At 35.6% G+C, this 17,297-nt stretch overlaps 1 protein-coding gene and 1 non-coding gene across 2 annotated transcripts; both read left to right on the plus strand.

Moving 5' to 3' along the window:
* Positions 1-7,832: 7,832 nt before the first annotated feature.
* LOC116135082 lies at positions 7,833-7,939 on the plus strand. Its single transcript, XR_004128835.1, has one exon. It is a non-coding gene; the product is annotated as a small nucleolar RNA R71 (small nucleolar RNA).
* A 7,974-nt stretch (positions 7,940-15,913) lies between these two features.
* On the plus strand, positions 15,914-16,546 carry LOC116135046. Its single transcript, XM_031420752.1, has one exon. It carries the CDS (start codon positions 15,914-15,916, stop codon positions 16,544-16,546), a length of 633 nt encoding a protein of 210 aa, XP_031276612.1.
* The last annotated feature ends 751 nt before the right edge of the window (positions 16,547-17,297 follow it).

Genomic DNA, 17,297 nt, shown 5'->3' on the forward strand with positions numbered 1-17,297 from the left:
TTTAAACCCATTCTTTTTCTTTATTGTTTAGGTGCCATATTTGATCCTAGAATTAAACAAGAAGGTTTAGAAAATGGTTTAGAGACATTAACTGAAACTTTACAAAACGTAGCATTTGTCAATTAAATAGGAGAGGTAAAAAATTGTCTTGCAGAAGTATATTTCCAATATGAAAACAGGTATGGGAACCCGCAAAGACACGAAATACACAGGGAAGTTGCATCAGAAAAAACTAAAGACTTCTACACCTGGAGTACATTTAATAGGCCGAAGAGGAACCGAACCCGAAGCACAGGCACAGCCTCCTCTTCAGAAGCACCAACGGCAACAACGAATATACTGTCCGCCATGCGTCACAGAGTAACAAGCTTCAACAATATTTGGGAACTCCTGAAATGTTACCAACAGATCCACAACAAAGAGCCAACTTTGATGTCTTGGAATATTGGAAAACCAGAAAATGTATTTTTTCGGTATTATCAAGACTTGCCTTGGATGTTTTTGCTGTTCCTGTCTCAACCGTCTCATCCGAACAAGCATTTAGTGCAAATGGAAGAATTTTAAATGAAAGGAGGACTAAACTTTCACAAAAAATGATTGAAGTCCTCACATGTCTTCAAGATTGGGAACGGTCGCGCCATCAAGATCAATACGAGGTTGTTGACGATATTTTAATAAAATCATTTCAATTTTGTAATATAGATGATACAGATGAGGGAGGTCCTAATCAACCCCAAAATTAGTTGTTTTGTAAATTGTAACTTGTAAATTATTTGTCAATTATGGCACTCTTTTTTCCTTACCAAGTTTTTGTCCCATTGGGTTTTTCTTGGTGAGGTTTTTAAAGAGGCAATAATTATTGTAATTTCTCATTTTATTTTTTGATAAATGAATAAATTTAGTTTTTCTTATATTGCAATTTTAATGTATTAAAATTAAATTAATATTTGAAATGTTAATAAAAAAAAATTTAATTTCATTTAATTATTGATATTTGAAAAGAAGTTTACTAAAAAAAATTACTTTTATTCATTTATAAATTGTTAATTATTCATTTGAAAAGTTAACTAAACAAAACAAAATCAAAAAAAGGGGTTGACCTGGCCCGACCCGCAGCCTAATCCGACAAGTTAGGGTTGGCAGGCCGAGTTGGGCCAGCCAATCTCCCAAAAATGGCGGGCAAGTTAGGACTGACCCACCAAAATGAGTAACCCGCCGCGGGCCAGGCCGGGCGGGTTACTTTTCCACCACTACTTGTCATGATAATATTCCCCACATCCATTTTCTTTCCGGTGGCAATGGAATAAAGCAACAATGCCTTCTCAAAAGTCACTGTACTATAATGCGTCTTCAACATCATCCTCGCACACACAAAGTATTGCCACAATCTAGCTATAGGGATCAAATTCGTTCCCTTAATGCTCTTTTTTCCCTTCTTCGAAATCTCCCAAGGGGTATCCGGCTTTGCTATTACCTTAAGAATCTCATCCTCCTTAAACTGTCTCTTCTTAAATTCCAAATACTCATCACGGTCAATTAGAGGTAGTTCGTAGAAATCATTGATCACCTTTGCATCGATTGGCACATCAATACCCCTCACATATACATGCCCGGGATTACACTCAGGGAAGTTGGCATAAAACTCTCGCACTATCGGCTCTATGGCTAAATGTTCGGGTTCACTCATGAAGTTGTCCCACTTTCTCCCTCGACTCCAATCTTCTGCACGGATAGTGGTCAATCCACGCTCGGCAATAAACCCCTTATCTTTTCTTTTGATTACCCCTTCATAACGTTGCCGAGCCTTTTCACTAACAAACCTATTGTCTACTTGTTTCCCTTTTCCTTTACCCTGGGAAGTCATTTTGAGTGGCATGTTTGGATTTCACTGTGAATACTCAAATGTACCCTTACTAATAATTCAACCAGACAATTTAACGCTAAGTGCCCTTACTACTGACCACAAGCACTCCTGAATGTACACCAAAGTTTCAAAATTTTTTACCTACACCCCCAAACTAACTATTCTTCCAAACTCAACAAAACACTCCCCAATCGAAAACCCAAATTCTTCAACACAGCACAAAGCAAAATCCACATTCCTTTAATCAATATCAAACCACGAACAATCCTAAAAATCCACAACTCAACTCAATCAAACAATATCTCAAACTTAAAGCACTACAATCAAAATTGAGCAATTTAAATGTTGGAGAACTCGAAATCTTACCAAACCCAAGATGATTACACCACCGATTTCACCGATTTTGATCCAAATTGCAAGATCCCCAATTTTTGAAAACCAAGGGTTTCCAAAATTTTCTTCAAATTTTCGTACCAATCTTTGCTAAAATGAGTTGTTTTGGTGTTTGTGAAGGTTAAGGAGTGAGGTATAGGGATGGAAATTCACTAGAAAAGCTCTGGATTGAAGGTGGAAGTGTTTGGCTCTTGGGTGTGTTTTGAAACTTTTTGCGAAAAATGGAAAAATGAAGCGAGTATTTATAGAAAACAGACTTCGTCACCGCGGCAAAGTTCTTCGTGCAATAACAAAATAAAAACCAAGTCGATGTCGCGGAGAAGAAAATTTCTTCGCCGCAGTGAAAAATTCCAGTGCATACAGCGCCGCGGCAAAGAAATTTCTTCGCTGCGACGAACCTTCCTTGGCTAAATTCCGCAATACCTTCTATGCCACGTCGAAGAAAATTGTCTCGCCGCGGTAAAAAATTCCAGAGAGCACAACGCCTTGGCGAAGAACAAACTTCGCCGTGGCGAAGTCTGGAACTTTTCGAATTCTTTTTCTTGCAAAGTGTACATCGCCGCGGCGAAGAATAAACTTCACCTTGACAAAAACTGGAAATTTCCCGCTTCTCGCCTTAATTCGATCATTCACCTGAAACACCCAAAAACACACAAAATTAAAATTATTCTAAATCATAAAACAACTAAACAAATTCAAAACAATAAACAAACAAACAACAAATGAAAACACTTGGATTGCCTCCCAAGAAGCGCTTGTTTATAGTCAAAAGCTCGACTTTCTCAAGTCATCATGTCGGGATGTTAAGTCAAACGGGAAGTGACTTGCAACTCATCATCCCATCAATGTATGGCTTCAATCTCTATCCATTGACCTTAAATGTGTCATTTTCTTCATGTGAAACCTCCACCACCCCATATGGGTAAACTTTTGTGACTATGAAGGGTCCGGACCATTTAGACTTAAGTTTTCCAGGGAAGAGCCTAAGTCTAGAATTATACAACACTTTCTAATCCACTTCAAAGTTCTTTTTACTGATATGCTTGTCATGCCACTTCTTGGTCTTTTCTTTGTATATCTGAGCATTCTCATACGTTTCATGACAGAACTCGTCAAGTTCATTCAATTTCAACATCCTTTCCTCCCCAACAGCTTGTAAATCCATGTTTAGCTGCTTGACTGCCCAATATGCCTTATGCTCGAGTTTGACCGGCAAGTGACATGCCTTCCCATATACTAATCTAAATGGAGACATACCAATCGAAGTCTTGAATGCAGTGTTGTATGCCCATAATGCATCATCCAACTTCTGTGACCAATCCTTCCTGGATGCATTAACTGGCTTCTCTAAAATCCTTTTCAACTCTCTGTTCGACAGTTCCACTTGTCCGCTGGTCTGAGGATGGTATGGTGTGGCCACTCTATGTTTCACTCCATATTTTCCCAAGAAGGCGTCTAATTGCCTATTGCAAAAATGAGACCTCCTATCACTGATGATTGCCCGTGGTACCCCAAATCTTGAGAAAATGTTCTTTCTCACAAAGTTAACCACCACCCTGGCATCATTGGATGGCAATGCAATTGCTTCCACTCATTTCAAAACATAATCCACTGCTACCAAAATGTACATATTCCCATAAGAATTTGGGAAATGACCTATAAAGTCAACTCCCCACACATCAAGCAGCTCAACAACTATGATATTATTCAACGGCATCTCATCTCTCCTTGAAATATTTCCACTCCATTGACATTGTTCACAAGTCCAGAACTACTCGGAAGGCATCCTTGAATAGGGTTGGCCAATAAAATCCAAATTGAAGGACCTTGGCTACTGTCCTAGTTCCTCCAAAATGACCACCCACTTCCCTCTCATGGCAATGCCGTAGGATACTCTCCATCTCTTCTTCTGGGACACACCTACGTATCATCTGATCAGCACAGTGTCTATATAGAAATGGCTCTTCCCAGAAATAATACTTCAAGTCAAAGAAAAACTTCCTCTTTTGTTGGAAGGTCATGCCAATTGGGAGCACTCTCGATGACAAGTAGTTTGCAATATCTGCACACCAAGGTGCTTCTTCAACTCTCATCAATTTCTCATCCGGGAAGGTTTCCTTGATTTGGGTTTCCTCTTCACTTCCCTGGGTTGGTCGTTCAATCTTTGACAAATGATCTGCCACCACATTTTCTGACCCCTTTTTATCTCGAATCTTCAACTCAAAATCTTGTAGTAATAGGATCTATCTTATCAACTGAGGTTTTGCTTCTTGCTTTGCCAACAGATGTTTGAGCGTCCGAATGATCTGTGTAGACTATCACCTTAGCACCTAGCAAATAAGAATGAAATTTGTCAAATACAAAAACCATGGCTAACAACTCTTTTTCAGTAGTGGTGTAATTTAACTGTGCATCAGTGAGTGTCTTGCTAGCATACTGAATTACATGCAAAACTTTGTTCTTTCTTTGTCCTAAAACCACTCTTAGTGCAAAATTACTAGCATCACATATCAATTCAAACGATAGTCCCCAATCGAGAATTGCAATAATAGGTGCAGATACTAACATTTTCTTAAGAGTTTGAAAAGCATGCACACATTCATCATCAAAATCAAAAGGAACATCCTTAATCAATAAATTGCAAAGGGGTTTAGAGATTTTAGAGAAATCCTTAATAAACCGTCTATAGAACCCCGCATGCCCCAAGAAACTCTGGACTGCCTTAACGTTTGCAGGTGGTGGCAGCTTCTCAATCACTTCTGCTTTTGCCTGATCCACTTCGATGCCGTCCTTTGAAATTCTGTGACAGAGTATTATTCCTTACTGTACCATGAAGTGGCATTTCTCCTAATTGAGCACCAAATTTGTGTCTTGACATCGCTGCAAAACAAATGAAAGATTAGATAAACAATTGTCAAAAGAAGAACCAAACACAAAGGAGTCATCCATGAAGACTTCTATAAACCGCTCCACCATGTCACCAAAGATCGACATCATGCATCGTTGAAATGTGGCTGGTGCATTGTACAACCTGAAGGGCATCCTTCTGTAGGCAAAGGTGACATAGGGACAAGTGAATGTCGTCTTCTCTTGATCTTCAAGAGCAATGGCAATCTGATTATAACCTGAAAAACCATACAAGAAACAATAGTAAGCATACCTGCTAATCTCTCCAACATTTGATCAATCAATGAAAGTGGGAAGTGATCCTTCCTTGTCGCTTCATTCAATTTTCGATAGTCAATGCACACCCTCCAATCTGTGACTGTCCTAGTTGGTATCAATTCATTGCTTTCATTCTTTATCACTATGATACCTCCTTTCTTTGGAACCACTTGCACCGGGCTCACCCATGGACTATTTGAAATAGGATAAATTATACCTGCATCTAAAAGTTTCGCCACCTCCTTTCTCACCACTTCTTTCATAGAAGGATTCAATCTTCGTTGTGGTTGTACCCTAGGCTTGACATCATCTTCCATGAGTATCTTATGCATACAAAAAGATGAAGATATGCCTCTAATGTCTGATATAGTCCATCCAATTGCTGATCTATGCTCCCTTAACACCTAAATCAACTGTTCTTCTTCCAATTTACTCAGCCTCGAATTGATGATCACTGGGAAGGTTTCTGCTTCACCTAGATACACATATTTGAGGTGAGAAGGTAAAGGCTTCAGTTCAAGTTTTGGAGGTTCTTCCTTTCTTGCCTTTTCCTTCTCTTTCTCAATATCAAACTCTTCAAATTCTGGATCTTGGCTTGCATTTATCGACTCAAGTGTTTCCAAAAATTTAGTACACTCATTCTTCGCCTGCTCATCTACCTCTATTGTTTTTTATTAGGCAATACAACCTTCTAGAGGTAGTTGAGAGGTGTTCTCTTCGATAGCCTCTGCCACTAGTTTATCCACTACACTAAAACACGAATCTGACTCTAATAGAAATTTCATTGCCTCAAAAATGTTGAACGTTACTATTTCATCTTGTACCCTTAATAACAACTTTCCTTCTTGCACATCAATGAGGGCTTTTCTAATGGCCAGAAATGGTCGCCCCAATATGAGAGGCATTTCCTTTTCCTGTTCCATGTCAACACAATAAAGTCCGCAGGAAAAATAACTTTGTCCACCTTCACCAAAACATCTTCAACTATGCCCCTCGGATGCTTGATGGATCTATCTACAAGCTACAAAGATATGGTCGTTGGCTTCACTTCACCAATCCCTAATCTCCTGAAAACAAAAAAGGACATTAGATTTATGCTTGCACCTAAATCACATAAAACTCTATCAAAAGTAATGTCTCCTATAACACAAGGAATAGTAAAACTCCCTGGATCTTTGAGTTTCGGGGGCAGCTTCTTCTGTAAAATGGCATTGCACTCCTCTATAAGCATCACGGTTTCCTCATCTTCTAACTTCCTTTTATTTGTTAAAATCTCCTTGAGAAATTTTGCGTAGCTCGGCATCTATTGCAATGCATCTACAAAAGGAATGTTAATATACAAATTTTTAAATATTTCAATGAATTTGGTAAACTGCTTATCCTGATTTTCTTCCTGAGTCTCTAAGGAAAAGGCACATGAGGGGTGTGATGTGTCAACTCTGGTGGTATCTTGGGAAATGGAAATTTCTCTTTCTTTTGCCTTTGCCTCTCTTCCCGCTTTTGTTCATCTTCCCTAAAATTGGTTGGTTTCTCTTCAGCTATGATCTCTTTGTCAACTTCTTCATCAGAGTCTTCCTTTTCTTTTGGTGGGCTTCCTTCTTTCCCTGATTGTTCCACCTCTTCCAAGACTGTCCCACTCTGTGGTGTTATTGCATTTGCTTGCTCACGTGGGTTTGGCATTGTGTTGCTTGGTAGGGAACCTTGTGGTCTCTCATTTAGCTTATCGGTCAATTGACCCATCTGTACCTCCAAGTTCCGCATGGACGCACCTTGTTTTCTAAAATTCGCCCTCGTCTCATTCATGAAACATGTGGTCTCTTGCATAAATTTTCCGAACATATCCTCTAGTTTTGTCACTCTTTGATCCCCTGGTTGATTGTTCAGCATCGCTTTTTGGTTCCATTGGTTGTTCTGCTGATTCTATTGATTCTGATTGCCCCAAGACAAGTTCGGATGATTCCTCCAACCAAGATTATACATGTTGGAGTACGGATTGTTTTGTTGCCTCTGATTTCCTGCCAAGTAGTTAACCTGTTCTGATGATGATAAAGTTGAAGTAAACGTGTTCCCCACTTGACATTCACTGCTCACATAATTACCTGCACAAAGATCACAAGTTAGTTGAGGTGCTTGAATAGAATTTACCTGCATATTTCCCAACTGCTTCTGAAGTGCTGTAAGTTAGGCTGAAATGGCCGTGTATGCATCAACTTCATGAAGACCCATAGATTTCTTCGATTGTATCCTCTCATTTGGTCTTTGATAATTGTTGTTTGCCAGAACTTCAAGCAACTCATGAGCTTCTTTAGGTATCTTATTTTGCAATGCTCTTCCCGATGCTGCATCCACCATCGTTTGCACATTAACCATCAATCCATTATAAAACTTTTGGACTTGCATCCAAACTGGCAAACCATGGTGTGGACACCTCCTCAGTAGTTCCTTGTATCTTTCCCAAGCCTCATATAATAATTCAGACTCTTCCTAGAGAAACGATGTGATATCATTTCTCATCTTCGCAGATTTGGCTGGAGGAAAGAATTTGGTCAGGAACTTCTGTGCTAATTCATTCCATGTTGTGATCTTTCCTGGTGGTAGTGCCATTAACCATCCCTTTGCTTTATCCCTTAATGAAAAAGGGAACAATCTCAATCTGATGGCGTCATCTGACACTCCATTCGACTTGAAGGTTTCTCATATCTCTAAAATGTTTGCAATGTGCAGATTTGGATCTTCCTTCAAATCTCCCTTAAACTGTACCGACTGCTGGATCCTTTGGATGATTACCGGCTTTATTTCGAAAGTGTTGGCTTGTACTGCTTGTCTAGTTATACTTGACCCACTGCCATCAACCGTGGGAACTGAGAATTCCCTCAATGTTATATTTTTTGCCATCTCAATAACTATGGCCTCTAGTTCTCTTCTCTCTCTGTTAAGTCTTCTTGTGGTTCTTTCAATCTCTGGATCAACAGGAACCACTAGCTGACGTCTAGCTCTTCGCATAAACTACACAGAAAGAGAGAAAAAAAAAATGAGATCACACGCTAACAGAAAAGAACAACAAAAATTAACCAATAAACAATTAAAACAAAAATAAAACTCCAATCTAGCTACACAAGAAAAATTCAATGTTAACACAAAAATCAATCCCTAGCAACGACGCCAAAAACTTGATGCATTGTAACTACAACATGCAATATAGCAAGTGCACTAGTTGCAAAAAGTAATAAAGTGATAAGAAAAGTATCATTCCCACGAGGATTGGTTGTTAAGCACTGATTTTCCTAATTGTTATCAAGTTGGAGAAATCGTAAAGTGTTGGATTTATGGGAGAAACTTAAACTTAAACTGAAAGCAAAATTTACTAAGTATTAAAAAGCTAATTAATGAAAGCAAGATTAAAGTAATAGTAATATCAATTTAAGCAAATGGGTAGGGTTTTGACTTCATTAGGACTCTATGGATTAATTCTATGAATTATGCTACTTCTACACTCACATGCACGGATTGTAAATCGAATTCCCTAAGTTGTAAAACATACCTTCTTAGGCTATGAATTCCTACTTTTCCCTATTAAGCTTCCGCACCCAACAAAATGAAGATTAATAGATCCAAGTTCATTAAGCTAATGGAATCCTAGATTGATTTCATTGATTCTCAAACCTATCTCTAGCGTTCAATACAACAATGGTTATTACCCAAGAAGCCCAACATGATTCATTTCTCAATCTCATCATGTTCAACAAATAAAATCAATAAAAATCAGAATAATCACACAATCCATGCAATAGAATGTAAAAGCAACAATAATCTATTGATTAACCATAGAAATCCGAATTACATCAAAACCCTAACCCAAAGTGAGTTAGTTCATAACGAAATTAACACAAATAGCAAGAAAAACAGTAAACACAACAGTCAACATATTGAAGCAAAGAGATAAGAGAAAAGATCTCCCCTAATTGAAGAATCCACAAGATTAAATCTCAAGTCTTCTCTCCTTTTCTCCCAAAAAATGTCAAAGCCACTCTCAACCAAACAAACCTCGACGACCCCTCTCAAAATGGCAAAGTTTTTCTTATATAGTCGGCCGAAAAACCTAAAAGCTTTCCTAAAATAAAACTATACGTTTTGAAGAAAACTGGAATTCGCAGACTTCGCCGCGGCAAACCTTCCTAAACAATTCTAAATTTTATGAAATTGCCCTCCACTTGCTTCTTTGCTTGAATCTTCAATGCTTTCCCATGAGAACGAGCTTCATAGTGCTTCAAATCCGCTTCAGAACTTCCTCGATTTCTGAGATTCGCTTGCTTCCGGGTCCAGAACTCCAATCCGCTCATTATTTGCTCAAAGTACACATTTTGGCCTGAAACATAAAATATGTGGAGTTAAGTAGCAATTCAGGCACAAACGAACTAAGAAATATCCGAAATCCTGCCAAAAAGCCTAAATAAAACAGTATAATCCTCAGATTATCAGTAACCAACTTAAAACTACTCTGCTGAAGTGTATTAAGCTGACTGAAGTGTGCGACTAAAGTGTGCTGAGTTGAAGTGTGTGTTGAGCTGCTGAGCTACTAGAAATGATAATAACTGATAATATCTCCAACACCTTGAATTATTTATAATATTAGATGAAGTCGTTTTCCTTTCAAAGTTGGTAGTTTTATTGTTGGATTCGTTTTATGGATGCTTATAGCCTTTTAACCTACTTCTAACATTACTACCTAAAACCTTTTAATTTTGTGTTCCTACTTCATTTTTTTATATCAACCTTACTACTAGTACCTGTAAATTCCTATCTCAATGAAGTATCAACACAGACTCGCCCTCTACCTACAATTTTACTATATTCTCTAGAGGGAAAGGAAAAGGGAAAATTCAATCAAGTCCAGCTATAAAGCAATAACTAAAACAATGACATGAATTGGAGATCGAACACTTGGGAACCCTTTTCACCTGAATTTTTTTTTTTTTTTTATAAAGTTAAGTGTTTTTAATTTTTCTCGTTTAGTCACATCTCCATTTAGGTTCTATTCTTTGTGCGCAGAAATTACCTTTTAGACTTTCTAAAACTAGATCCATGAATATAAGGATGAAAAGAGCTACCAACCCTTTTTTCTTTTTCTTTTTCTTTTTTCTTTTTCTAAATCATGTGGCCAGCCACTCATGAAACAATCCCATCGAAAAGCAAGGCTCATAAATATTCTTCTAGCTAATTAGCTGAGTTTGGCTTCTTCCTCAAGAATGCTTAGCTATAGGAATCAAATTTACCTTACCTGTTATGGTAAAGTCATCTGTACTAGCTAGGAGGCCTTTCTGCACTGCTAGCAAAGAATCACAAAGAGTATATATCACTATTACCGCATATATTTATAGTTACGTTATTCTGTATAAGAGTATCATACAGCGAGCTCCACTTCAATATTGCAAATGGATTTCAATTTTAAGGAACAAGTCATTTGCAAACTAACAGTGTAGTTTGCTAATTAGTATTCTTATAAATTACCTCCAGTGGTATAAAAACTGTATGTTTGGAAGGGTTTAGAGTGAGTAACAAACATATAAAATAAAAGGTTTGATCATCTCCAATTGAGAACTTTCAGTGTCTTATTTATAGTGCACTATATAATCCTTATTATAAACTTACGAAAATATGCCTACATCTTATAAGTTTTGTAGATAATAACTTGTTAAAAAGATGTAGTTTGATGAAAGTTTTCAGATAGAGGTATGAATGACTCAAATATATCAAACTAGACATGTTGTTGTGCATTGGACACGAAAGCTTACAATAACCTTAACCTCAAAAAGCAAATGTAACATCAAAGACTACGTCAATAGGAATGTTGCCATGTTTTGCCTCTGAAAAAAGGCAAATGCAGCATTGATGTGATTTGAGTCGGATGAATCATTTATTTGGTGCCACTGAAATAAGCTTAATTTCTAATTAACAACGGATAATTCACGCCAGTAATTGTTAGGAATTGATGTTCTCCACAAACCCTTAAACCCAAGGCCTTATAATTTTAGTGGAATTATTTTCTATGGTATATTTCCTGTTATGTTTAAGATTGTATTTCCTTATCGAGTTGTTTTGGAATAAGAATACAATAAAAAGAAGAAAGTGACTTCTACATGGAATAGGAAAGCTATTTACTCGATAAAGTGGTGTTGTAGATGTCAAACGTGGATGAATTGTATTCTCAAGATGTAGAATGTGTGCGAATTGTAATAGAGAGCTTAGCTTCAAGAGGCACGCATGGAAGTAAAGAGGCAAGGTCTTAGAGGTGACTTTGTGAGCGCACAAATATAAAGGAATCTAATCATGCATAGTATAACAAATCCCACATTGAAAGCGTATTGGGGAGGTCTTGGGCTTATAAATGGGAGGAGTCCCTCCACCTAACAGGTTAGCCTTTTGGGTGTGAAACTCCTAGCCCGTGACAAGTGTTATCGGAGCAGACCCAATCCGTCTTTCGATGTCCCACCAAACGTCCACGCAGGGGTGTCCACGTGTGATTGTGGGTCCACACGAGAGTGAGGTGGATGGGCAGGCAGGGGGCCTCACCTGTGACGAGGGCGTCACAGGATTGGGTGGGAGAGAATGTAACAAATCCCACATTGAAAGCGTATTAGGGAGGTCTTGGGCTTATAAATGGGAGGAGTCCCTCCACCTAACAGGTTAGCCTTTTGGGTGTGAAACTCTTAGCCCGTGACAATAGGAATTAGCTTTTAGGAGTGAATAGAGTTTCTTCATCATAATAGGATAGAAGAGTGCTTGAGAGAACTCTTGTATATATAAACGTACCCAGTATTCTTGGGGTTAGATTTTTGGCTTATCTCGTCTCTATATTAATTAGTATTTGTGCGTTGTATGTGGTATGTTCTTGAGTGGGTTGTACAATCTTTCTTAGTATATTTTAATTGTTAATTACCATACATAGTAGAAAAATTTGTCACATAACCATAACAAATCTATATTCCATTGTTCTTTCATGTTTGATAAGATCTAATATCACTTCTTTCTTTTTTTTTTTTTTTTTGAAAAAAAGAATATCCGAGCTATGATCACTTGCTTAAATCTTAAGATCAAGAGAATTTAAACTTGAGACCGTGTGCCTTAACAACATATATCAAGACTCATCTTACCACTTGAACTGCCTAAGGGTGGGTCTAATATCACTCCATTATTATAGAACTATATTGATCAACGCATAGTTGGAGTAACATCCATATACTATTTGAAAATCACTACTCAATTTCTAGCAAAAATATAGCTTCCCTTTTGAATATGTATTTGAGGACAATATATTACTTTATTTGTAAAGTTGCTTTTGAAATAATTCATCGTAGAAAAATTTCATTCCACACATACATTGCTCGTACATTAAAATTAATAATACCACAACAATATTGAAATATTATTGTTCTAAAACTATTAAAATTTTAATGTTAGGAGTTTAATAGTTTGGGAATTTGAATACATGAATTTAATATCTTTACTTCCTTAATAAATCATGTATATTGTCTAGCTTCAATTTATGGCAATAGGAGATTTTGCAATCCAATGTTATACTTATTCATTATAAAAAAAAAAATGTTAAAAGAATCGTGGTTTAATTGTTAATTTGGGGCATAGTGGGTTTATTAATTGACCCGGACAATTGCATGTAGGACGACATAAAACATTTCCAACATAAAAAAAAAAGCTTTAGAATATTATTCTACCAAAATCTTAATAGTGTATTTGGGATTATTTTAACTTAATAAATAATCAATTAAGTTTTAAACTACAACAAAAAGGTGTTTGATAAATAACTTTTAATACTGTCTAAAGTTTATAATCAGATTTATAAAAGGATTCCAAAAACTAGTAGAAGTATGAAGTATCTTTTAAAAATCAGATTATTTCTAAAGTTAATTTTATAGTGTAAAATGACAAATATACCCATGTATAATATTTAAAATTACAAAATTAACTAAAAATATTTGTTTTATTACATAAATAATTTCATAGTTTATTTGTAAATTTAAAAAAATTGAAATAGGACTAGTTGCTGCCATCATCAAGGGTGGTCAACCATCGGTCAACAGTGATGAACAGTGGCTCGTTGGTGCCACATTCGTTCCTATAAGAATCGGAAACTTCTGATCTATTGAAATCTGATTAAATCACTAGATTCCTATGTCGCTTTTGGTCGTAGAAGTTGACCAAATCTTTCTTTGCCACCTTTGACCAACTTTGACCCCCGATCAACGGTGGTTGATTGACAATTGACTACTGTTGACCAGTGCCGACCAGTCAACTATTTTTTTCAATTTTCTACATTATTAGTTTTAATAGTTTAAATTATTTTAATATTTATTAAATGCTTATAAAATACAAATTTTGAATTATAAAAATATTTAAGAAATAAAATGTCATTTTTAGTTAGACATATACAACATCAATTTCAAAATCTAAAATACCGAACAGAGTCACATATTTGGAAGATCACAACAATTATAAAAGTAACATTTACCAAACACGATAAAATTAATTCCAAAGTTGGAGAAAAACCAAATAAACTTAAAGCTACAACAATCCCAAACTAACCTTTAGCCTAATCAATTTTGACCAATCTTGTTTTACTCTTATTTTATCAATTGTAATTCTCAACTGTCATAACAATTGCTACAAGCCTACAACTTTTGCATAAAATGATGCCTAAATACCAATACATGTTCAAAATCAGCCAACAAAATCACCTCCAGAAACTATACTCTACTATTATAAATTAAAATATTTTAACTAATATACAATTTTTTAAGAGAGAAAATCATTTCCCCCCCACAATTTCAAAAAGTTTTCTTTGCAGGAATTATACAGATTTTCATCAAGTACCCCCCATAGTTTCATAAATACGTCAAACGAGTACCAAAATTGTGACGCTATCTGAACTCTGTTAGAGTGTGAAGGTTAAAATCGTCTTTTCAAAATTTTGCCTGATTGAATATAAAATATATTTTTTTTTTTTTTTAGCTTTTACTCTCTCCGTTTTATTTTAATTGTCCTTTTTAGCTAATGCACACAGATTAAGAAATTTATCAATTTTAGGAAAAAATTAGTACATATGACTAAATTTCCCTTTTATTAAATTACTCAAAAGTCAAAAACATTCTCTCCCTCCATTAATACCTTAATACGCTCTCTCTATATCCCTCCCTCCGTATCTTGGAATACTTTTCATTTTTTTTTCAATTTTCGATTCTTTTTCCACCAAAAATTTCAATCTGAAAATTACAAATATTTGTGATTTCCCACCAAAAGTTGTTCTATAAAAGAAGTAATAATTGTTGAATGTTAAAATAATATAATTGACATGGCTACAAGGAAAAGCCACCAAATACCTTTACTTGAAACAGATTTAAATGTGGATTTTACACATACTGATGTTGATAATGGAGATTTACAAGAATAGTCACAAATTCATTTGCCAGATCTTAATGTTGATGCTGCAAATGTTGTTCTCAGCCTTAATCTCAGTCCAAAATCCAAATCAACAATTGAAACATCTTCATCAAGCCATTTATTTTTGGACTTAAACAATGAGCCATATGTAGAAGATGATACACACTTTAATACCGGTACCAAATTTTCTTCTTATATTTTTGTAATTTTATTTAGTTTATGATATGAATATTTTTATTTCATTTCTTATATAGTTACATTCTTATTTTATTTCTTTCCATGAATGTGCACGTCACATGCAAGTTCAAATGCAATATTATGGAAAAGTCCACCATGATAAACTTATTGTTTGTTAATTTTGTTTCCTGCCAATAAAGAATATGCTTTCTTTTTTTTTTTTTTTTTTTTTTACTTTTTTTCAAATAGGAGAAAATATAAGTGATGGAAATGTAATGTGCAACCGTCACAAGCACAAAGTGACAGAAGAAAATTGAAAATTTTGTCCAATGATAGAGACATGTTGAAAATAGGGGTGTCAACAATGGCGGCATCAGTATTTTCGATTTATGTGCGTACTGTTCATCGTATTTGGAGACAAGTAAAAAACAGTGGTATGCATGTTGATGTGTCTCATAAAAGGACAGGAAATTGTGGTCGTAAGAGAATTCAGATTGACTTAACTCAATTTCTTAAGATCCCTCTACGTCAATGGACTACTCGACTCTCTAGCTTGTTCCATAAACATGAACAAGACCACATTATTTAGGCGTTTGAAGTCAGGAGCTATACGACGACACTCAAATGCTATAAAGCCTATTTTGAAGGAAGAAAATAAAAGATCTCGATTTCAATTTTGCATATCAATGCTTGATGAAAGTAGCATACCGCATGATCCAATTTTTAAGGGGATGTATAACATTGTTCATATTGATGAGAAGTGGTTCTACATGACCAAAAAAATCTAAGAATTACTACTTGCTACCAGATGAAGAAGATCCATTACGCACATGTAAAAGCAAAATTTTTATCGGAAAAGTTATGTTTTTAGTTGCTTTAGCTCATCCAAGGTTTGATGCACAAGGAAATGAACTTTTCTCTGGAAAAATTGGCGTGTTTCCTTTTGTCACACAAGAGCCAACTAAAAGGACAAGTGTTAATAGAGTTGCAGGAACATTAGAAACAAAACCAATAACTTCAGTCAAAAGAGAAGTTATAAGATCATTCTTACTTGAAAAAGTCCTACCTGCCATCAAGGCAAACTGGCCAAGAGAAGACTTCAAATATCCAAAATTTATTCAACAAGACAATACAAGAACACACATTAATCATAACAACGATGAATTTTGTCGATTAGCTACAGAAGATGGATTTGATATTCGTTTAATGTGTCAACCTGCAAATTCTCCAGATTTGAATGTTTTAGATCTCAGATTCTTTAGTGCTATTCAATCCTTACAGTATAAAGAGTCACCTAAAACCGTTGACGAGCTTGTTAATGCTGTTGTGAATTCATTTGAAGCTTTTTCTATAGTGATGTCTAACTATATATTTTTAACATTGCAAATGTGCTTGACAGAAATCATGAGAGCAAAAGGTTCCCGTAAATATAAAATTCCACATGTTAAGAAAGCAATGTTGGAAATGGAAAGTGAAGGCCAACTTCCTAGTTAGATGAGATGTGATCCTATATTGGTACAAGAAGTTCTCAATTATTCAAGTTAAATTTGTTTTTAGCTTACCATGGTGGCCGGCCTATTTAAGTAGCCACTTATTTGTACTTTTGCTTGTCATTTAAAATTCTATAGATTTACTCTACTTAATTTGTTTTTCTTTTTCAGTATTATGCCTATGATGATGCGGTGCATGTTTTACAGATGAAGAGTATCTTTTACATACGAATTGTAGAATTTTCTATAAGCCAAACTGAAAGGCTTAAAATATTAAAAATAAATGACATCTATTCTTGTACTCCAATCATATGAACAGAGATGATACTCTTAATAAAATTAGGAATATAAACTTTTAACATAAGTCTAACCACTTGATTAAATTCCTTTTCCTTAGAAGCTTCTTCTCCTTCATTAGGAAACTTGTTCAAATCAAACTCACGATTTGCAGATACATTCAAGTCGAAACCTTGTGCAACTTTTTTCTTTTCTATAAACATCATTGTAGGATCAAGTAAAGGTTTAGAATCCAAATACATGGACTATTCACCTTTGTCCATTTTTTTTTTTTTTTTTATTGGAGATATGTAAGTTTTTTTCTGGAAATTGAATTTATAGTGTATATGTGGACTATTGTCATTAATTAATTTTAGAAAGGAAAAGAATATTAAACACTACCTTGAACTCATTGAACCTAGAAAAAATACAGTGGTTGACTACTAGATCATGTGTACATCTATTGAGTATAAAATAAG

This window comes from Pistacia vera, unplaced genomic scaffold (genome assembly GCF_008641045.1).
Source record: "Pistacia vera cultivar Batoury unplaced genomic scaffold, PisVer_v2 Contig293, whole genome shotgun sequence".
Taxonomy (NCBI): domain Eukaryota; kingdom Viridiplantae; phylum Streptophyta; class Magnoliopsida; order Sapindales; family Anacardiaceae; genus Pistacia; species Pistacia vera.